Raw genomic sequence first — 24,088 nt, forward strand, 5'->3', positions numbered from 1 at the left:
GAGGACTGGAGTGATGTGATGCCAGGATTTGGTGTGGGTGATGAGTCGGGCGGCTGCGTTCTGGACCAGTTGGAGTCAGTTGATGTACGTGGAGCTGATGCCAAGGAGAAGTGAGTTGCAATAGTCCAGTCGGGAGGAGATGAAGGCATGGATGAGTCTTTCAGCAACGGGAGGTGTGAGAGAGTGTCTGGGTTTGGCGATGTTGCGGAGATGAAAGAAGGAGGTTTTAATGACATGGCTAATGACATGGCACATCGGATGTGAGGCTCAAGGGAGAGGGTGGAATCAAAGATCACGCCAAGGTTGCGGGCCTGGGGAGATGGGGAGACAATGGTGCCGTCGATGGTGAGAGTGGGGTTATTGATTTTGCTGAGTGTGGCTTTGCAGCCTATGAGGAGGAATTCTGTCTTATCGCTGTTGAGTTATGCATTCTAATCATGTCCTGCATTGCTAATTCTATTTCCCACTTGGCGATCTTTTCAGCGACTGCCGGCATCATCGACCGTCGTATCAGGTCACTGAAAAATTTGCAGTGTGATGTGGCGTGACGATGTATTGACATGTTTTTTCAAGTGTCGCGACATTTTTTTTGTAGCCGCTGGATTTTGAAAAAGTTCAAATTCTTTTGGTGACACTGATATGATGCCGGAAAAATCGCCCTTAAGTGGGACAAAGCCCTTAACTATCGCCATTCCATTCTTTTTTCGTTAACTTGTGGGTGCATGAGGGGACCCAATTTTCTTGGTGCTTTAAATAAGACACAATTCTAAAACATTTCATGTAAAGAGGATATCTTACCGGATTTAACGAGGGGTTCCCACTTGTCTAAAAGATGAAAACAAGAAAAATACACTTCAATAATCTTATTGTACAGTTATCGTTAACTTACCCATATTTGAATATAGACAATAGATAATAGACAATAGATGCAGGAGTAGGCCATTCGGCCCTTCGTGCCAACACTGCCATTCATAGTGATCATGGCTGATCATCCACAATCAGTACCCCGTTCCTGCCTTCTCCCCATATCTTTCTTTATAATACCGTAAGGAAAGATGTTTACCAGAATGCTACCTGGATTAGAGGCTTTAAACCAGGAGTCGGCAACTTACGGCCCACGGGCCGAATCTGGCCCGTAATCCGAAATCATTCGGCCCGCAGGCGGTTGTTTTTCCCAATTAGTTTTCGCGACCTGGGCACTACAGCCAGTCTTGGGGCTCGCAGGTGACCTGGGCACTACAGCCAATCCCGGGGCGGGCGAGCTGACCTGGGCACTACAGCCAATCCCGGGGCAGGGCACTACAGCCAATCCCGGGGCTGACCTGGGCACTACAGCCAATCCCGGGGCAGGCGAGCTGACCTGGGCACTACAGCCAATCCCGGGGCAGGCGAGCTGACCTGGGCACGAGCCGAGATTAAGCTAAAGAGAGAGTTTGGATAGACTTGGATTGTTTTCTCTGGAACGTCAGAGGTACAGGTGATTCATGGGAGAAGTATATAAAATTATGAGAGGCATAGATAGGGTAGACAGTCAGAACTTTTTCCCCAGGTTGAAATTCCAGATTATTCACGACACTGGATGTTGAAGGAGCAATGAGTTTTGCTCTGTTTTATTAGTTGTTTTAGAAACATAGAAACATAGAAATTAGGTGCAGGAGTAGGCCATTCGGCCCTTCGAGCCTGCACCGCAATTCAATATGATCATGGCTGATCATCCAACTCAGTATCCCATCCCTGCCTTCTCTCCATACCCCCTGATCCCTTTAGCCACAAGGACCACATCTAACTCCCTCTTAAATATAGCCAATGAACTGGCCTCAACTACATTCTGTGGCAGAGAATTCCACAGATTCACCACTCTCTGTGTAAAAAATGTTTTTCTCATCTCAGTCCTAAAAGACTTCCCCCTTATCCTTAAACTGTGACCCCTTGTTCTGGACTTCCCCAACATCGGGAACAATCTTCCATCAACAATGGAATACAACAATTTTGTAAGTTTCTATAAAATCCCCCCTCAATCTTCTAAATTCTAGTGAGTAGTGTCCAAGCCCTTAACAATGTTATATGTTTCAATGAGATATCCTCTCATCCTTCTAAACTCCAGAGTGTACAAGCCCAGCTGCTCCATTCTCTCAGCATATGACGGTCCCGCCATTCTGGGAATTAACCTTGTAAACCTAATACAGGTGCACAACCTTTTATCCGAAAGCCTTGGGACCAGACACTTTTCGTAATTCAGAATTTGTCGACTTCGGAATGGAAATTTTTTAGCGTAGATTTTAATGGCTGGCTCAGTGGTAGAGTGCTCGGCTCATATCCGCAAGGTCGCGAGTTTGCGCCTTGATCCCGGCAGTTACTCGGTCGCGAGTTTGAGTCTTCAATGTCGTTTTTTCTTGCAGAGTAAATGTCTGTATGAAATGCAGTGTGTTGAATGAATTCCTGAATTTGTAAATGTGCCCACAGCATTGAATCACCTCCCGCACTCATGTCACCCTAGCGGGGCTACATGCCCTTAGGCGGCCTAGCTCGGGGATTCTTGAATCCCCGCAGCTGGGTCGCGAGTTTGCGCCTTGATCCCGGCAGTTACTCGGTCGCGAGTTTGAGTCTTCAATGTAGTTTTTTCTTGCAGAATAAATGTTTGTATGAAATGCAGTGTAGGAGAGGTGTACTGACTGTGTGGGCAGAACTTTGGAAGTGATTGCCCACCAGTCTAAAAAGCCGCTGTGTCTCCCTGCCCCTGGGATAGCAGGGGGCGATCAGACAGCACAATACCCCCCTCCCCCTCCAACTCCAGAGGAATCCGCTCCCCGATGGGCCGCTACGGCGACAAGTGGCAGTTTGCCCACAGCCCGAGCTGCGCCACCCCAAGAACAAGACGTACCTTGCACACCATCAGCTTCTGCCCCTACGTGTTCCTCTGGAGTTGGAGCGGGGCTGGGCTGGAGTTGCTGCTGGCTGTGGGTCTCTGGGATCTCCGTGCTTGCAGTGGGCCTGGGGGTCGCTGTCCCGTTGGTCCTGACGTCTCCGGCCACCCCCCTGGACTGGAGCTGAGACTGGGAACTGTACCGCCCTTGCCCCCTCCCTCTGCAACTGCAAACAACCCCACTCTCCTGCAAGGGCGGTACAGTTCCCGGAGGATGGCAGGTGGCCGGAGACGTCAGGACCAACAGGAACCCGCTCCCCGATGGGCCCCTACGACGCCCCGAGCTGCGCCCCGTCATCCGCAACCCAGGTTCCTCTGGAGTTGGAACGGGGCTGGGCTGCTGCTGGCTGTGGGTCTCTGGGATCTCCGTGCTTGCAGTGGGCCTGGTGGTAGACGTCCAATTGGTCCTGACGTCTCCGGTGACTGGCACTGTAAGCTGGCATCGCCGACATGAAGACAGTGCAAAGCCCCCGCGCCGGTGCAATGGGCGGGGAGCTGGAGAGGGGAGGGAAGGGGTCACACACATGGCCGGGAAGCAGAGGGGTGTAGGTGGGGCGAAACTGAAGGGAGCAACAATCTGCTGCTGCCAGCGCGCTGAGTTAAAAAGTTCCCACGCAAGACTCACGATACACTGTGTATCGTGAGTCTACCGTGGGAACTTTTTAACTCAGCGGGCAGGCAGCAGCAGATTGTCAATTATTAACCCTCCCGCGCAATATACCCTCACCTTCTCTTTTATGAATGGGGATTTAGTTCCCCTTTCTTCGAGGACCGACCGGAGGTTCCGCTGTCACCTCTGCGGGCCGCCCTCGGTGAACGTTTTCAAGGACCTTTCTTCAAGGACCGAAAAAATGTCGCTATTCGGAGGTTTTCGTTATTTGGATCTTCGGATAAAAGGTTGTGCACCTGTACCTCTTAATATGGCTGCCACCTGAACCTGGTAGCTTTGCAATGTGGACAGTTAAGAATGTATACACTTACCGTATTGTTGGACCGACTTGTCTTTTTCTAGATCTGGAAAAGACAACAATTTAATTTTAATTAGTATCAAAAACAGTAGCTGATGTAATCAGATATATTTTCACTTTTGTGAATGAGTAGCGGTCCTGACCTCCCATCCACCTCAGTGGAGACCTCTGCACTATCTTTCATCAAACTTCATCCAACTTCAATATTGTATCTTGCAATGAATGCTTGATTGTATTTTTATACGTAATTTAGTTTGTATGTTAATTATTCACCAGCCTCCACCAGCCTAGTCAAAGAACGAGAAAAATATACTCAGTGTTGAGCAACCAAGAACCAGAAGTTTGTGCCTTTCTTTAGTACAAAAACCAGCATCTGCAGTTCCTTGTTTCTAGGATAGACACAAAATGCTGGAGTAACTCAGCGGGACAGGCAGCATCTCTGGAGAGAAGGAATGGGCGACGTTTCGGGTCGAGACCCTTCTTCACACTGGTTAGGGATCAGGGAAACGAGAGATATAAATGATGATGTGGTGAGATAATGAAAAATGAATGAAAGATATGCAAAACAGTAACAATGATAAAAGATGTAAAGAAAGAACTGCAGATGCCGGTTAAAATCGAAGGTAGATACAAAAATGCTGGAGTAACTCAGCGGGTGAAGCAACAGCTCTGGAGAGACGGAACGGGTGACGTTTTGTGTCGAGACCCTTCTTCAGACTAAATTAAACTCTAAACTTGAATGCTTCAGTCTGAAGAAGGGTCTCGACCCGAAATGTCACTCATTCCTTCTCTCCAGACATGCTGCCTCACACGCTGAGTTACTCCAGCATTTTGTGCCTACCTACAATGAGAAAGGAAACAGGCCACTGTTAGCTGTTCGTAGGGTGAAAACGAGAACTAGCTTTAATGGTTGATCGATAGTTGACGTGGACTTGGTGGTCCGAAGGGATACTTTCTACATTAGGGCCGGGGAACCTTTTCATGTTGGAACGCAGCATTAAGTTAGCTGCGATCTAACAAGGCCTCATCCAAGAAACTTCAATTAGATATACTTCAAAATGGACATTATCTTGTTAAAATAGCCCTCATGACATCAAGTCAAGTCAAGTTTATTGGTCACGTACACATACGAGATGTGCCGTGAACTGAAAAGTGGCAATGCTCGCGGACTTTATGCAAAAAGACAAACAAACAAACCACAAACAGAATCGAACAGAATCACATATTCTTACTAATGTTTTAATTGTGGCAGTCAGTCGGGGAGGATTATTTTGTTGAATCTTCTTTTACTCTTTGGTATTTTAAATACGTTCATTTTAACATTTAAATTTTTTTTTCTTCTCTCTTTTCTCTCTCCTATTCTTTTTCTTTTTGCTTAGTGCACATCACCTTCTTCTCTTCTCTTTCAAGCTATATAATATTCTCTCTCTCTCACTGAAGGTAGTTGAGGCCAGTTCATTGGCTATATTTAAGAGGGAGTTAGATGTGGCCCTTGTGGCTAAAGGGATCAGGGAGTATGGAGAGAAGGCAGGTACAGGATACTGAGTTGGATGATCAGCCATGATCATATTGAATGGCGGTGCAGGCTCGAAGGGCCGAATGACCTCCTCCGGCACCTATTTTCTATTTTTCTATATTTCTTGCTTTCCTTATCCTTTTTTTTCTACTATCTATCTATCTATCTATCTATCTATCTATCTATCTATCTATCTATCTATCTATCTATCTAATAATATATATAAAACTCAAATCCGTCCGCCTGCAGTACGGATCCCTTCCTGCCTTTTGATTCGTTGACGGCTGCTCCTTCCTATCAGCTTCCAACACACTTCGAAACAAAGTTGCAAGATAGGAACACTGAACTTTTCACTGCTGCAGCAGGCAGGGGAGGTGTCAATGGATTTTTTTTTAAAGAGGCAGGGCATTGCTGGAATCTTACTTTTGAGAACGGCTTCAGTTCCATTGGAGGAGACGGGTGCATGGTGGAATATTGGGTTGGGGGATCACACCATTGGGGGAGCAGACCCAACGGGTCTGCACTTGGTCTAGTTAATATATAAAACTCAAATCCGTCCGCCGTCCGCCTGCAGTACGGATCCCTTCCTGCCTTTTGATTCGTTGGCGGCTGCTCCTTCCTATCGGCTTCCAACAAACTTCAAAACAAAGTTGCAAGACAGGAACACTCTGAACTTTTCACCTCAATGGGATATCACAGCAAGTGCTTCAACAGGAGGGGGAGGGCCAATTGGTATTGCAATTGGAACTGCTGCAGCAGGCAGGGGAGGTGACATTTGAGTTTTTTTTCAATCCACTGCTGAGGGAGGCAGGGGAGTGCTGGAATCTTACATTTGGGAACGGGTTCAGTTCCGTTGGAGGAGACGGGTGCATGGTGGAATATTGGGTTGGGGGATCACACCATTGGGGGAGCAGACCCAACGGGTCTGCACTTGGTCTAGTTAAATAGAAAAATAAGAAGTTGTACATGAAATGGAATATGTTATTCATGTAGGATATTAATGGACATCACTTCTAATAAAAATATTAAAAAAAATAAAAATAATAAAAGATGAACAAAAACATATTAATAATAATAAAAAGATTTGTTCTACAAAATTTAGATTCATTCAAAAGGCCGCACTTAATGGCTTAGAAGGCCGCAAGTTCCCCACCCCTGTTCTACGCTAGACCTCCAAACTAAACTCAATACTTGAATGCTATCATTTCCGTTCATTCTTAGCATTGAGAGAATAATATGAGTTTCTTTTCCATTTTATGTTGAAAGCTGATGGATAATTGCCCAGTGGCTGTGGTAGACGAGACGGTACCTTTCATGAGATTACGTCTCCTTACAGTCCAATAAATGGCTAAACCAAGCGCGATCAACAGGAGACAAAGTGCCACGCATAGGAACACCAGCCATCCTGAAACAACTGGGAAGAAGACATCTGCAATAGAAATGTCAGTGATTAGACAATATTGCGTGGAAAATATTCATGTTCAAATGTTCTAGGGGCAGAATTAGGCCATTCAGCCCATCGAGTCTACTCCACCATACAATCATGGCTGATCTATCTTCCCCTCTCAACCCCATTCTCCTGCCTTCTCCCCATAACCCTGATCAAGAATCTGTCAATCCCCATCTTAAAAATATCAATGGACTTGGCCTCCACAGCCGTCTGTGGCAATGAATTCCACAGATTCACCGCCCTCTGACTGAAGAAATTGTTCCACACAAATCACTCCCTTGCACATTCACTGAAAGAAAAACAAGATGAAAATTGATAGGCCCAAAATGGTGGAGTAACTCAGCGGGTCAGGCAGCATCTCTGGAGAAAAGGAATGGGTGACATTTCGGGTCAAGGCCCTTCTTCTTGGTGCAGCGGTAGAGTTGCTACCTTACAGCACCAGAGACTTGGGTTCAATCCTGATTACGGGTGCTGTCTGTTTGGGGTTTGCATGTTCTCCCTGTGACCACGTGGGTTTTCTCCGGATTCCTCCCACACTCAAAAGACATTCAGGCACGTGGGTTAATTGGCTTATTTTATTATTCCTCCCATCTGACATGTGCTGGAATTTACATCCCAAGTCAACCTTTTTTAACCGCAGTTGGCAATATACAAGTAGAGATAAAATGCTGTAGAAACTCAGCGGGTGAGGCAGCATCTATGGAGAAAAGTAGTAGGCGATGATTAGGGTTGAGACCCTTCTTCAGACATGTGGAGGGGGGGGGCGGGTGGCGAGAAAAAGAAAGGAAGAGGCGGAGACAGTGGGCTGTGGGAGCTGGGAGGGGAAGGGGAAGGAGGAGAAAGCAGGGACTACCTGAAATTAGAGAAGTCAATGTTCATACCGCTGGGGTTTAAACTACCCAAGCGGAATATGAGGTGCTGCTCCTCTAATTTGCGCTGGGCCTCACTCTGGCCATGGAGAAGCCCCAGGACAGAAAGGTCGGATTCGTAACGAGAGGGGGAGTTGAAGTGCTGAGCCACCGGGAGATCAGGTTGGTTTGTACGGACTGAGCGGAGGTGTTGGGCGAAGCGATCTCCAAGCCTGCGCTTGGTCTCACCGATGTAGAGCAGCCGACACCTACGACTGCGGATGCCGTAGATGAGGTTGGAGGAGGTGCAGGTGAACCTCTGCCTCACCTGGACAGATACAATATTGACAATGTACAAACCTGCGATCTCAATAATGGCCTCCTGGTCTTTTTTCAATACTCGGTTCCATAAAATACATCTGAACTTGTTTGTCGAACCTTGCGATACAGTTACTTTGCTCTGGGCGTTTAGAAGTTGTTTAGAATCCTGCTGGAAATTTATCTCAGATTTGAAAGTTAAATTCTCTTTCTCGCCAGCAAACCATTGTATCGATGGTGCAGGATACCAGCCAGTAGACTCACAGACAAGTTGAATTCCACTTTTCTCATATCCTCTGATGTAGATCCAGTGGTCATGACCCAAACCTACAAAGATTAACACAGATCAAGTATACTTAGAATGTAGCAACAAGTTCATAACTTCATAATTCATAGGTGCAGGAGTAGGCCATTCAGCCCTTCGAGCCAGCACCACCATTCAACGTGATCATGGCTGATCATCCCCAATCACTACCCAATCACACCTGCCTTCTCCCCATATCCCTTGACCGTGCATTATTTAAGAAATAACTACAGATGCTGGAAAATCGAAGGTAGACAAAAATGCAGGGGGAACTCAGCAGGTGAGGCAGCATCTATGGAGCGAAGGAAATAGGTAACGTTTCGGACCGAGAGTCTAAAGAAGGGCCTCGATCAGAAACGTCATCTATTTCTTCGCTCCATAGATGCTGCCGCACCCGCTGAGTTTCTCCAGAATTTTTGTCTACCTTCCCTTGACTATGCTATCTTTAAGAGCTTTATCTAACTCTCTCGTGAAAGCATCCAGAGAATTGGCCTCCACTGCCTTCTGAGGGAGAAAGTTCCACAGATTCACAACTCTGGGTGAAAAGGTTTTTCTTTCCCCATCTCAGTCCTAAATGGCCTACCCCTTATTTTTAAAACTATGACCGCTGGTTCTGGACTCGCCCATCATCGGGAACAATTTTTTTCCATCTAGCCTGTCTAATCCTTTAAGAAATTTATTTGTTTCTATAAGATGCCCTCTCATCCTTCTAAATTCCAGTGAATACAAGCCCAGTCGACCCATTCTTCCATCAAATGTCAGTCCCGCCATCCCGGGGATTAGCCTGGTGAACCTACGCTGCACTCCCTCAATAGCAAGAATGTCCTTCCTCACATTAGGAGACCTAATTTGCACACAATACTCCAGGTGTGGTCTCACTAGGGCCCTGTACAACTGCAGAAGGACCCCTTTGCTCCTATACTCAACTCCTCTTGTTATGAAGGTCAACATGCCATTCGCTTTCTTCACTGCCTGCTGTACCTGCATGTCCAATCCTTTAAGAATTTTATATGTTTCTATATATTGATTAGAGCTACTGCTCGTGGGAAAAAAAGCTGTTTTTATGTCTGTCTGTGGCAGCTTTGACAGTCCGGAGTCGCCTTCCAGGGGGAAGTGATTCAAAGAGTTTGTGGCCAAGGTGAGAGGGGTCAGAGATGATCTTGCCCGCTCGCTTCCTGGCCCTTGTAGTGTACAGTTCATCAATGGAGGGAAGGTTGCAGCCAATAACCTTCTCTGCTGATCGGACGATTCGCTGCAGCCTCCGGGTGTCGTGCTTGGTGGCTGAGACAAAACCAGACCATGATGGAGAAGGTGAGGACAGACTCTGCGATGGCCGTGTAGAATTGGACCATCATTGCCTGTGGCAGATTGTGCTTCCTCAGCTGCCGTATGAAGTACATCCTCTGTTGTGTCTTTTTCACTGTGGAGTCGATGGTGACACCCCCCCACCATTTAAGATCCTTGGAGATGATGGTTCCAAGGAATTTAAAAGACTCCACAGACGTGACTGTGATGTTGTTCATGTTTAAGAAGGAACTGCAGATGCTGGAAAATCGAAGGTAGAAAAAAAATGCTGGAGAAACTCAGCGGGTGAGGCAGCATCTATGGAGCGTAGGAATAGGTGACGTTTCAGGCTGAGACGTCTGGAGAAGGGTCTCCACCCGAAACGTCACCTATTCCTTCGCTCCGTAGATGCTGCCTCACCCGTGGAGTTTCTCCAGTATTTTTGTCCACCACAGATATGAATGTGGTGTTGTTGATGGTGAATGGGGTGAGGGAAGAGGGTGCAGTCCTAAAGTCCACTATCAATTCGTCAGACAATGACCAATGACTAATATGCTTATTGATTAATAATGTGTTCACTAACCTCCAACTTTCAAGTTAATTGGAGTTTCTTCAAAGACAACCCCATTGTCAACGGAGCAAATGTAGTTCCCCTCATCGGTAACTCTGATGTCCTTTATTCTGAGCGATGCGTTTCCTTCCACCATTTGGTCCTTGAACAGCTCGGTCCGACCTCTGTAGTCATCGTCTTGAGTGTTGGTCTCGTCCTTGCCGTTCCTGAACATGTGAACCGCAAAGTCGAGGTCCGACTTTAGCCACCGGACGGTCATCTTGTCGATCGGTTCCTTGGGCTCAAGGTGACATTCCAGTGTCACTGTCCCGCCCACGACTCCGACAACCGGCCGGTCTGGACCAACGATTGAGAACTTGACCGCTGCGCGCGGTGAAAAACAAGAGAGAAATGTCAGGAAATGTTCACGTCACAGGAGCAGAATTAGGCCATTCGGCCCATCAAGTCTACCCTGCCGTACATCATAGACAATAGATAATAGGTACAGAATTAGGCCATTCGGCACATCAAGTCTACCCCGCCATACATAATAGACAATAGATAATAGGTACAGAATTAGGCCATTCGGCCCATCTAGTTCATCCCACCATACATCATAGACAATAGATAATAGGTACAGAATTAGGCCATTCGTACCCACCGAGTCCACCCCGCCATACATAATAGACAATAGATAATAGGTACAGAATTAGGCCATTCAGCCCATCTAGTCTACCCCACCATACATAGACAATAGGTGCAGGAGGAGGCCATTCGGCCCTTCGAGCTAGCACCGCCATTCAATGTGATCATGGCTGATCATCCACAATCAGTACCCCGTTCCTGCCTTCTCCCCATATCCCCTGACTCCGCTATCTTTAAGAGCCCCATCTAGCTCTCTCTTGAAAGCATCCAGAGAACCGGCCTCCACCGCCCTCTGAGACAGAGAATTCCACAGACTCACAACACTCTGTGAGAAAAAGTGTTTCCTCGTCTCCGTTCTAAATGGCTCACCCCTTATTCATAAACTGCGACCCGCGGTTAAGGTTCTGGACACGCTAGAGTTAGGATACATATTCCCAATGATGGGGGAGTCCAGAACCAGGGGCCATAGTTTAAGGCTCGAAGGGCCGAATGGCCTACTCCTGCACCTATTGTCTACTGACAACAAACAGCGACAGCAGCAGAAGCAGAAGCCCGAATGCAACCTCCGTCGCTACAGCTTGGTGCCGACCCGGAGCATGCGCCCTACTTAGGTCGGGCTCCTAAGGATCTCCCTGTACATCACCCTGAAGCAGCAGAATGAAGAAGACCTCAACACTTCTGCTGCCTCAAATGCAAGAAGAAGAACAGTTTCACCACCCTCTGACTAAAAAAATTCCCCTTCATCTCCTTTCTAAGTTTATGTTAGTTTTTAGTTGAGATATTCTGCATGGAACCACAATGAATAATTAAATAATCTTCATTCATTAGTTTACTTTAGTTTAGACACACAACATGGAAACAGGCCCTTTTCCGCAGTGAGTCCACTCTGCCCAGCAAACACTCCGTACACTAGTTCTATCCTACACGAGGGGGGGGGGGGGGGGGGGGGGGACAATTTACAGAAACCACTTAACCAACAAACCCGCACATCGCACGACTTTGGAAACGGGGAGGAAACCATCGCACCCGGATGAAGACCCACGCAATTGCAGGGAGAACGTGCAAACTCCACACAGACAGCAGCCATGTTGTTAAAGTTGCTGGACTATTCAAATATTCCTTCAACACAACATCAGATTTCAGATTCTGAATCTTTGCTGAACCCGAAAAACTTGTTCAGGATGTTGTTTTTCCCCGTGCCAATGCTACCTTACATTCTAAACGGCCTTCCAATGATAGCTCGCTGCTCAAGTATGTTTACATTGTTTACATATTAATTAAAAAAATTAAATGCCAGTGTTGCTTACCATTTGCAGGAAAAAGAATTGCAGGAAGTAAAAGCAGAGGGAGATAATGTTCTTTCATGTCTGTCAGACCTGTGCAGAATAACCACGCACGAAACAAGGAAACAAAACATGGTTCTGAATATATATCCTACTTCACAGCCCAGACCATCACGCAAACCAACCTCCCTTCCATCGACTCCATCTAAACCTCACGCTGTCTCGGCGAGGCCAGCAGCATAATCAAGGCCCAGTCTCACCCCCGGTCACTCCCTCTTCTCCCCTCTCTCATTAGGCAAGAGGTACAGAAGTGTGAAGACACACACACCCCCAGATTCAGGGACAGTTTCTTCCCAGCTGTTACCAGGCAACTGAACCATCCTCTCACCAACTAGAGAGCGGTCCTGACCTCCCATCCATATACCTGGAGAAACTCAGCTGGTGAGGCAGCATCAATGGAGCGAAGGAATAGGTGACGTTTCGGGTCGAGACCCTTCTTCAGATAAAGGTCACCTATTCCTTCGCTCCATAGGTACTGCCTCACCCGCTAAGCTTCTCCAGCATTTTTGTATACCTTTATTATTCCCACATCTGCAGTTCTTTCTTAAACATCTACATCCCTGAATTGTCACTGAATGTAAGCATGCAGGTACAGCAGGCAGTGAAGAAAGCCAATGGCATTCTTCATAACAAGAGGATTTCAGTCCTTCTGTAGGTGTACAGGGCCCTATTGAGACCACACCTGGAATAATGTGTGCAGTTTTGCTCTCCAAATTTGAGGAAGGACATTCTTGCTATTGAGGAAGTGCAGTGTAGGTTTACCAGGTTAATTCCCGGGATGGCGGGATGGAGCAGCTGGGCTTGTATACTCTGGAATTTAGAAGGATGAGAGGGAATCTTATTGAAACATATAAGATTATTAAGGGATTGGACACACTAGGGGCAGGAAACATGTTCCCGATGTTGGGGGAGTCCAGAACCAGGGGCCACAGATTAAGAATAAGGGGTAAGCCATTTAGAACGGAGATGAGGAAACACTTTTTCACGCAGAGAGTTGTGAGTCTGTGGAATTCTCTGCCTCAGAGGGCGGTGGAGGTATGTTCTCTCTATGCTTTCTAGAGAGAGTTAGATAGAGCTCTTAAAGATAGTGGAGTCAGCGGATATGGGGAGAAGGCAGGAACGGGGTACTGATTGTGGATGATCAGCCATGATCACATTGAATGGCAGTGCTGGCTCGAAGGGCTGAATGGCCTACTCCTGCACCTATTGTCTTTTGTCACCTATCCGTGTTCAGAGATGCTGCCTGACCCGGTGAGTTACTCTAGCACTTTGTGTCCTTTTGTGTATTAACCAGCATCTGCAGTTCCTAGTTTCTACCTGCAATGGGTGTCTCAGCTGATCTGAAGAAGGGTCTTGAAACTTGTCCATACCCTCCGCAGATGCTACCTGGCCTATTTTATAGGTGTATAAAATCATGAGAGGAATAGATCGGGTAAATGCACAGAGTCTCTTGCTCTGGCTAGGTGAATTGAGGACCTGAGGACATAGGTTTAAGGTGAACATAGAAACATAGAAGGGAGACAAAAAATGCTGGAGAAACTCAGCGGGTGAGGCAGCATCTATGGAGTGAAGGAAATAGGCAACGTTTCGGGTCGAGACCCTTCTTTCGACCTGAACCTTTGCCTATTTCCTTCGCTCCATAGATGCTGCCTCACCCGTTGATCATCCACAATCAGTAACCCGTGCCTGCCTTCTCCCCATATCCCTTGATTCAGCTAGCCCCTCGAGCTCTATCTAACTCTCTTTTAAATTAATCTAGTGAATTGGCCTCCACTGCCTTCCGTGGCAGAAAAATTCCACAAATTCACAACTCCCCGGGATAAAATTTTTTTCTCATCTCAGTTTTAAATGGCCTCCCCTTTATTCTTAAGAAAGAACTGCAGATGCTGGGAAAATCGAAGGTAGACAAAAATGCTGGAGAAACTCAGCGGGTGAGGCAGCATCTACGGAGCGGAGGAAATAGGCAACGTTTCGGGTCAGTCTGAAGAACGGCCTTGACCCGAAACGTTGTCTATTCGTTCTCTCCATAGATGCTGCCTCACCCGCTGAGTTTCTCCAGCATTTTTGCTACCTTTATTCTTAGTCTGTGGCCCCTAGTTCTGGGCTCCCCCGACATAGGGAACATTTTTTTTCCTGCATCACAGCTGGTCCAGTTGAAGGGGAAAGATTTAATAGGAATCGAGTGGTGACTTTTTCACACAAAGGGTGGTGGGTGGGTGGATGGAACAAGCTGCCAGAGGAGGTAGTTGAGGCTGGGTCTATCCCATCGTTTAGGAAACAGTTGGACAGGTACATGGATAGGACAGGTTTGGAGGGATATGGGCCAAACCTGTCCTAGGCAGGGACTAGTGTAGCTGGGACATGTTGGCCGGTGAGGGCAAGTTAGACCGAGGAGTCCCTTTCCACGCTGTGTCACCCTGCGACCCTCCGAGTTGCCCTTCGGCCCTTTTCCTGGTTACTAGCGCCTGCAGTCCCTAGTGCCGTACCCAGGTCCACCACTGTGCTCCGCCCAGAATTTCAGAACATGCACCAGGAAGATTTCCCCCTTTATTTCCAATAATTCGCCTCGCAACGAAAATCTGCTTGTCGGAGATTGTAAGCGGGTGCCCGGGAATAAATAAAATTGTCCCGAGCACTCAGTCAGTAACCGACAGCCCCCTTCCCTTCCTGAACCGCACCAACCCGGACTTCAGACCCGAACCGCGCCCCGGGCAGTTTCCCTTTCACCGACTCTCGCTGGCAAACTGGGAGAGAGGGGGGTCGCTTTCAGCCCCTGAAACCCACTCACTCACTCACCCGATCAATGCCCCGGCCCGAGACCCCGGGGGACTCACGTCTCCCCCAAAAATGCCGTTCCAGCAAAATAGTAAAGTATTTTGCAGGCGGGGCGGACAAAGAGAAACTAAACAAGGCATTGGCAAGGAAAGAGCATATGATCTTCGGCGGCAAGAGAACGGGGCTATTAGATAGCAAAGGTCGACACCAAGTGCTTGAATGGGCCTGTCCCACTTAGGCGACTTGGGACCCGTCAGGAGAAGTATCCCCGACCCGAAACCTCACCCATCCTTTGTCTCCAGAGATGCTGCCTGACCCACTGAGTTATGGGCCTGTCCCACTTAGGCGACTGCCTGGGACTAATTTTAATGGAATTCACCCACAACCTACGACAGCAAAAATTGTCGCCACTGTTGAAAACATGTTGAAAACTTTGTGGCAGGCGCCTGTTGTTGCCCAAAAAAATCGCCTAAGTGGGACATGCCCATAACTCAGTGGGTCAGGCAGCATCTCTGGAGACAAGGGATGGGCGAGGTTTCGGGTCGGGGATACTTCTCCAGACGGGTCCCAAGTTAACGCGAAATGTGAATCCGAAGAAGGGTCCCGACCCGAAATGTCACCCACCCATCCCTTTTCTCCAGAGATGCTGCCTGGACTGTCCAGAATTTTGTACCTCCCTTTAGTACAAAAAACAGCATCTGCAGTTCCTTGCTTCGAAGATAGACACAAAATGCTGGAGTAACTCAGCGGGACAGGCAGCATCTCTGGAGAAAAGGGATGGGTGATGTTTGGGATCAAGACCCTTCTTCAGACACAGCATTTTGTGTCCATCTTTGGTTTAAACCAGCATCTGCCAGTCCCTTCCTACACGTTCCTTGTTTCTACATGGGTTTGTTTCATCGCAATCACTCGTTATTGACCTACACTGCCCAAATGCTATTGATTTTAATTGAATATATCATTCATACTTGTTTTCTGTATACTGTATACTTGTGTACTCTGGAATTTAGAAGGATGAGAGGGGATCTTATTGAGACATATAAGATTATTAAGGGTTTGGACACGCCAGGGGCAGGAAGGGTTTTGGCCCGAAATGTTTCCTATTTCCTTCGCTCCATAGATGCTGCTGCACCCGCTGAGTTTCTCCAGCATTTTTGTCTACCTTTATTCTTAGTCTGTGGCTCCTAGTTCTGGGTTCTAGATTTTCCAGCATCTGCAGTTCCTTCTTAAACATGTTCCCAATGTTGTGGGGAGGCCAGAACCAGGAACCACAGTTTAAGAATATTGGTTAAGCCATTTAGGATGGAGATGAGGAAACACTTTTTCACACAGAGAGTTGTGAGTCTGTGGAATTCTCTGAGGCCGGTGGAGGCCGGTTCTCTGGATGCTTTCAAGAGAGAGAGTTACCTAGGGCTCTTAAAGATAGCCGGACGGCCCACTGTGCCGTTATTCGTGTGGAGCGATTTCTGGTCCGGGCGGTATATAATCGAGCAAAAACGTGGAACCGGATCCATCACCAACTAGAGATGGGCAGTCCTCGACGATCCCAATCTTCCTCATTGGAGAGACCTGCGGACTATCTCGATATCGACTTTATCTTGCATTAATGTTTATTACTTGCTGCTGTGTTTCTGTAAAGCTTGGACTACTTGGGAAACTAACATCAAGCAGTTTCCTGCCGTTTGAGATGTGGGACCCAAAAAAAAAAGAAAAAACAACAAACCCTTTTTGTGCGACGTGGGTCTTCTTTGGTACAGTGACCTAACTAAATTATATTTTATCTACTATCAAAGAACATGTACCTAGTCAAGTTGGTTTTAATAATGTAGTGATAATATCCTGTCTCAACTACCGCTGCGGGGCCGCTACTCGGCTCCACAGAAAAACAAACCACAACCGAACAACGGACCAAGTGGGTAGATAGGAGTAAAAAAGGGGAATTCTAATAAATCATATAAGACCAAGAAATCGAAAACCCTTGGACCAAGGTTATATGCGGGTAGAATTCCGCCATGCGAACCCTCAAGTCTACTCCACCCTTCAATCCATGGCTGATCTATCCTTCAACCTCTCCCCCTCCCTTGCTCCTGAATCGCGCCCATCACACGTCAGACTAAGCAGAATCTACCATTTCTGACATGAAAAAAACTTCCACGCCTTACGTGGCCTCCGAAGCCTTCTGTGGGAAGCACAACCCTCCGGATTCACAACCCTCTGACAAAAGACCTTTCTCCACATCACCTTCCAAAAAGAATGTCCTTTATAATTCAGAGACTACGACCTCCAGTCCTCGACTCTCCCACTGTTGGGAGAAAGGTATCCCTCAAATTCTTATTAAATCTATCCCCCCCTCCATAACTTTAAACCTATATCCTTGATTCTCTGACTGACGAGTGGAAAGGATTGGGGATGTTGCAAAGATTGTGGGGGGGGTGAGGGACGGGGAGTCGTCTCAGTCTACTCACACGACCTAAGGCGGGAGGCGTTGTAACATTTTTGATAGATCTCGCGGTATGAATGATCTCCTGTGGTGTTCTGTGGCTGCATCTGGTGTGAACCCAGTCTGTTGCTGTTAAGGTGCTCCTCCGAGTGTGACCAGTAAGCAAAAGGAGAGAGGGAGATCCCCGCCGAGAGCCCACCCCCCGTGAGAGAGAACCAACTCTGCCCCCAGACGGAGCCAGCCTTAAACTGAGAGGAGACTTGAGAAGGGGAGACTGGGGTAGAAACCTGGGGCAATGAGGCTGGGGCTTTGCAGAGAGTAGGTGGAGAAAGGGAGAGAGGGAGGCAGGACTGCAGAGGTGCATACAGTGACGATACTGACCAGACAGCGTGAGGAGGGCCAGAGGGAGGGGAAAAAGGCCGGGGGGAGAAATAGAAACAGGCGAGAACGAGAAGGATCTGCAGGAGGGAGAAGGGGGAGAAGAAGCGGTGGAGAGCTGAGATGTTAGGGAGCTGCGTTGTCCTGCCCCTCCCAGAATGAGGAAGTGGTCAACTGAGTGATCAGCCTCTCTCGCTCATCTCAAGGGAGAGACATGAGGGAGCGAGAAGCTGTCAATTCTTGGACCAGACCAGTTTACTATCCAGGTATGTTAGGAGAAGGGCTCCCTCGAGACCTTGACTGTCAGGAACAGACAATATAAAATAAGACCATAGATATAGAGGCGTAGGCCATGAAAGGATCCTTCAAAGGCTCATGCAGAGAAGGGACATGGTTATGAGAAGATCATGATCTGAGTGAAGCAAGGGAATGTGGAGTGAGCCTCAGAGGGCCGAGTACCTCGTTCCTGCCTCTTCTTTGAGAATATGAAGCCCCGAAGGAGCAAGATTTTTAGGCCCCAAAAACTCACTCTCCAGGTCAGAAGTATCCAGAACAAAGGTCACTCCTCCTTTGATGAAGGGAAATTCCACAGACTCACAACCACCTTGGAGAAAGAAGTTGACCTTTCCTCATCACCGTTCTAAAGATGGTACTTTGACCCCAAAAATCATTCTTAATCTGGGTGAGCCTCTGAGCTTAAAGAGAATTCCCCTCAACTCGGAAGAAAGAGATGTTAGAAGATTAGATAGCGAGAGGGGGAGAGAAAGAGAGGGGGAGAGAGTCCAGAGACTAAATAATCTTATATTTTTCAAGGAGAACCCCTCAGGGGAGATCAGAGAGAGAGAGAGGAGAGAGAGAGGAATATCCAACGGAGAGGGGAAAGCTCGGAAGAAAGAAATTTTTTTTTCCAAGAAGGGGAAAGAGAGAGAAAAAGAAGGCTCCATAGAAAAAAGAAGGGAAGCAGATGAAAGGGAGAAAGGGGGGGGAAGGACAAATGCCCTCCTAGCACGGGAGGACTAAACCTGGTGTAAAAGGGGGGGGGGCGAAAAAGGGGGAGATAGGAGTACTTTATCTCAATAGCAAGAATGGGTCAAACTTCCCCAAATTTGGAAGCAAAACTGCACATATTATTAAGGTCAGGTGTGGTCCATTCGGCCCTTAGAGCCATCTGTACACCTAATATGCCAGAAAGGACTGAACATCCGATCTGTTCTACTGAATTCTATCAAAATGATATTGACAAATTATACTGCAAATGGTAGAGCTGCTGCCACACAGAGCCTGAGACCCGGGTTCACTCCTGACCTCAGGTGCTGTCTCTGTGCGTGTGGAGTTTGCACGTTCTCCCTGAGTTCGCTGAAATTAAGACAAGTTTTAACCTTCCTCTATCGAATTGCTAAGCAAACAAAACAAGGGCTAACCCTTGCCTCCCGTACTTAACAAGGTCAGCAGACTGGTGGTTTCTCCAATGTCTCCTTTGTGACATAAACATAGGAGAAAATTCAGACTGAATAGATTACGACGTATGTCATTAGGAGAAAAAAACAAAATGCTTGTTCTGCAGAAATATAACCTTCTCATATATCCATATATGGCAAACCCTTCCTCTATCAGAATAACCTGTCACTCTTCTGTCAATCTTCTAATGCTGTCCATCTTAAGGATGATATGATATGATATGCCATTTATTGTCACTATACATGTACAGTGAAACTGAAAGCTGCGCGTACTCAGTGCATACATACAATTTAGCACAAAAAACAAGAAACAGAAAAAACAAAAACAGAAGGGAGAAGGGGGGGGGGGGGGGGGGGGGGATAGGTGCACAATTCTGCGGCGCTACATACATATATACATATATACAGATGGAAGTCCGGGTGTTGGGCAGTGAAGTCAGTGCATGTGTGAATTTGAATTAAGAGTAGTTATAATTCTCGGAAAGCAACTATTTCTGAGTCTATTTGTCCTGGATTTGATGCACCTATAGCGCCTTCCAGAGGGCAGCAGGTCGAACAGTCCAAACGCAGGATGGGAGCTGTCTTTGATGATATTCTTTGCCTTGCTATGGCAGCGGGAGGTGTAGATATCCATCAGGGAGGGGAGAGGGCAACCAATGATCTTCTGCGCTGTCCTAGATACCCTCTGAAGCCTCTCCCTGTCTGCCATGGTGCAGCTGCCATACCATGCTTTAATGCAGTATGTCAGCAGGCTCTCGATGGACGAGCGGTAGAAGGTCAGCAGCAGGTTAGAGTCCAGGTTGTGCTTCCTGAGGACCCTCAGGAAGTGCAGCCGCTGCTGAGCCTTCTTGATGACCGCTGTCGTGTTGTCTGTCCAGGAGATATCAGCAGCGATATGGACGCCGAGAAACGGTTCACCAGACTGATTCCTGGGATGTCAGGACTGTCTTATGAAGAAAGACTGGATAGACTTGGTTTATACTCTCTAGAATTTAGAAGATTGAGAGGGGATCTTATAGAAACTTACAAAATTCTTAAGGGGTTGGACAGGCTAGATGCAGGAAGATTGTTCCCGATGTTAGGGAAGTCCAGGACAAGGGGTCACACCTTAAGGATAAAGGGGAAATCCTTTAAAAACCGAGATGAGAAGAAGTTTTTTCACACAGAGAGTGGTGAATCTCTGGAACTCTCTGCCACAGAGGGTAGTTGAGGCCAGTTCATGGGCTATATTTAAGAGGGAGTTAGATGTGGCCCTTGTGGCTAAGGGGATCAGGGGGTATGGAGAGAGGGCAGGTACGGGATACTGAGTTGGATGATCAGCCATGATCATATTGAATGGCGGTGCAGGCTCGAAGGGCCGAATGGCCTACTCATGCACCTAATTTCTATGTTTCTATATTTCTAAACCGGAAGGTGTTGACCCTCTCCACACACTCGCCGTTGATGTGTAGGGGGACTAAGTCGGTGCTGTGCCTCCTGAAGTCAACAATGAGCTCTTTTGTTTTCCTGGTGTTCAGAGCCAGATTGTTTTCTGAGCACCAGGTTGTCAACTTCAGGACTTCCTCTCTGTAGGCTGCCTCGTCTCCCTTTGAAATAAGTCCGACTACAGTAGTGTCCATCTTGGATCTGTCCATCTTAAGAAGCAAGTGGCTGAACTAACATTATACGTATAACGTATTGCTGAATCATTGAATATAGGGATATGTATACATGTACTGAATCATTGTCTCTGTGTGTGGGGATTTCTCTATAGTGTGTTATCAGCATACTGTAAAGGGATTTGTACTACACCCCCATGGCGGATTAAAGATTACTGCTTATACTGATTTTATTTGCGTCTCCGTCTCTTTAAGCATATTTGGGCCACGACAAGACCTATGTTGGTTTTCTTAGGGTGCTCCGGTTTCCTCTCACACATCCCAAAGACGTGCGGGTTTTGTACGTTGACTGGTCCTCTGTAAATTGCCCCTGGGGTGTAGGTGGTGGATGAGCAGGCCCGTACAAAGCTTTCCAAAAAGGGGGGTGGCATGACAGGATGTGAAATAATGTGCGAGCTGCGCACATCACAAGCGCGAAGCGTGAAGTCACTCGATGCCGGGGTCCAGGGCCCACTTAAGGGCCCTGGAAGCTCTGGGGGTTTAGATGCTCTCTGATGCATTCTGAGCCTTATTTTGGAGCGTTTTTGCTCCAAATGTATGACCAATTTTTCAGAAATTAACAGGAGAGGTAGCTTTTTCCCACAATGCATGCTGGGTGTATGGAACGAGCTATGGAACGTAGTTAAGACTGGGGCTATCCTAATGTTTAAGAGCCATTTGGACACGTACATGGATAGGACAGATTTAGATGGATATATGGTCCAAACGCATGTGAGTGGGACTAGTTTAGATGGGACATGTCGGTCGGTGTGGGCAAGTTGGGCTGAAGGGCCTGTTTCCACACTGCATCATTCTATGACTAAAAACTTAAGAAGAAAAATGAATGTATAAAAGTAGAGCAGATTTGAAAGAGGAGTGAAATGTAAAGGCAGAGAGAGGTTTATGGGTGGAAAGGAACATAGGAAAGGAGGGGGGAGAGTGGGTTTGGGCAGATGGGTGAAGGGAAAATAGTCACAAAGTGCTGGAGTAACTCAGTGGGTCAGGCAGCATCTGCAGAGAATGGAGAATATGAATAGGCGACGTTTCACAGAGTGCTGGAGTAACTCAGTGAGTCAGGCAGCATCTGTGGAGAACATGGATAGGTGACATATCAGTGAGTCAGGCAGCATCTGTGGAGAACATGGATAGGTGACATATCACAGAGTGCTGGAGTAACTCAGTGAGTCAGGCAGCATCTGTGGAGATTATATTTCGGGTCAAGACCGTTCTTCAGTAATATGCATGATGTAACATGCATAGACATTCCTGAATGTTACCCAAACCATCGTGAGCTACTTTGTTACAGTGCTTACCGGCTCGTAACGCTAACAGCAGGTACTCAGGAAGACTCGCTAACAGCAGGTAAGCTCGGGAAGACTCGTGAAGATTTTTCAACATATTGAAAAATATTGAACATATTGAAAAATGTCCACGAGAGCCCCGAGTAACGACGAGCGGCCATTACCGTAAATCTCCGAGTTTGAATCAGGGCAAACTCGGAAGAATTCTTCGAATGAACTCATACAGTGGGACAGGGCTTTAAGTGCAATAGCAGAATTAGTGCGAATGGGTAGTTGATGTTCGGCATGGACTCAGTGGGCCGATGGGCCTGTTTCCATGCTCTGCCTCCAAATTACTTCAAAATATTCTGTATGTCAAAGATGCAAAAAAAGGATGCAGATCAGAAAATATTCAGGATACCAAGCGGTAGAGTTGTTGCCTTACAATGAATGCAGCGCCAGAGACCCGGGTTCAATCCCGACTACGGGTGACAATAGACAATAGACAATTGTCCGATGCTGTCTGTACGGAGTTTGCACGTTCTCCCCGAGACCTGCGTGGGATTTCTCCGAGAACTTTGGTTTCCTCCCACACTCTAAAGAGGTACAGGTTTGTAGGTTAATTGACTTGGTAAAAAGTAAATACCCATTAATCTCCCATGTGGGACCTTATCAAAGGCTTCCTCATAGTCCAGGTACACTCCCTCCACTGGCTCTCCCTTGTCCATTTTCCTAGTTACATCCTCAAAACATTCCAGAAGATTAGCCAAGCATGATTTTCCCTTGGTAAATCCAAGCTGACTCGGACCAACACTGTTACCGATATCTAATTATACTCATAGAAACATAGAAAATAGATGCAGGGCAGATGCTCTGTTGCTGTGACTCTGTGTCGAAACGAAGGTGGAATGATCTCTGACGTACCTGATACCTGAATGTGAGCCTCTCGTGTTTGCCTCAGTAAGCGACTTCGCACGAAACAGGAATACCTGTTCACAGAATCGCTCCAGACAAAGATGTAGCTGTGGACAGTGATCAGTCCGCTGGAGTCCTCGGTGAACCAAGTGTCAGCAAGCGAGGTCACATCCTGTCCGCTCCCATCCCGCCACCGTATCTCCGGCTGGGGAAACCATCCATCAGACGTACACACCACACGCACTCCTTGTTCGGTGCGTTCTTCCAAGCGGATCCTGGGCTGGAGTCCAAAACCTACTCAGAGTCACAGGGAGATAAGGTCAGAACCACGTAGAGGCATGGATTCATCGGGTCCTATTCCTGGGCGTGCACATCTCTGAAGATCCTTCCTGGTCCGAGAACACTAACGCAATTATCAAAAAAGCTCATCAGCGCATCTACTTCCTGAGAAGATTACGGAGAGTCGGTTTGTCAAGGAAGACTCTCTCTAACTTCTACAGGTGCACAGTCGAGAGCATGCTGACCGGTTGCATCGTGGCTTGGTTCGGCAACTTGAGCGCCCTGGAGAGGAAGAGACTACAAAAAGTAGTAAACACTGCCCAGTCCATCATCGGCTCTGACCTTCCTTCCATCAAGGGGATTTATCGCAGTGGCTGCCTCAAAAAGGCTGGCAGTATCATCAAAGACCCACACCATCCTGGCCACTCACTCATCTCCCTGCTACCTTCAGGTAGAAGGTACAGGAGCCTGAAGACTGCAACGACCAGGTTCAGGAATAGCTACTTCCCCACAGCCATCAGGCTATTAAATCTGGCTCGGACAAAACTCTGATTATTAATTACCACTTTCTGTTATTTGCACTTAACCAGTTTATTTATTCATGTGTGTGTATATTTATATCATGGTATATGGACACATTTATCTGTTTTGTGGTAAATGCCTACTATGTTCTGTGTGCTTAAGCAAAGCAAGAATTTCATTGTCCTATACAGGGACACATGACAATAAACTCACTTGAATTCACTTGAACTTGAGATAAACAGAGACAGAGACAGGG

At 47.2% G+C, this 24,088-nt stretch overlaps 1 protein-coding gene across 2 annotated transcripts in view; it reads right to left on the minus strand.

Annotated features, from left to right (window-relative positions):
• The window catches only part of LOC129715884 (butyrophilin-like protein 2), a 42,105-nt gene that overhangs the window by 8,318 nt on the left and 9,699 nt on the right, over positions 1-24,088 (minus strand). The window contains exons 1-7 of one of the 2 annotated variants that reach the window (XM_055665775.1): positions 14,946-15,085; positions 12,114-12,182; positions 10,195-10,545; positions 8,066-8,350; positions 6,717-6,836; positions 3,905-3,937; positions 799-825 (exon numbers count right to left, since the gene is read on the minus strand). In XM_055665775.1, coding sequence (XP_055521750.1) covers positions 799-825; positions 3,905-3,937; positions 6,717-6,836; positions 8,066-8,350; positions 10,195-10,545; positions 12,114-12,171 — 874 coding nt within the window. In that variant the 5' untranslated portion in view covers positions 12,172-12,182; positions 14,946-15,085. Of the gene's footprint in view, positions 1-798; positions 826-3,904; positions 3,938-6,716; positions 6,837-8,065; positions 8,351-10,194; positions 10,546-12,113; positions 12,183-14,945; positions 15,086-23,040; positions 23,326-24,088 lie in introns of those variants that run through there. The other variant, XM_055665774.1, reaches the window with a different exon arrangement.

Source organism: Leucoraja erinacea, unplaced genomic scaffold (assembly GCF_028641065.1).
Source record: "Leucoraja erinacea ecotype New England unplaced genomic scaffold, Leri_hhj_1 Leri_147S, whole genome shotgun sequence".
NCBI classification, from domain to species: Eukaryota; Metazoa; Chordata; class Chondrichthyes; order Rajiformes; family Rajidae; genus Leucoraja; species Leucoraja erinaceus.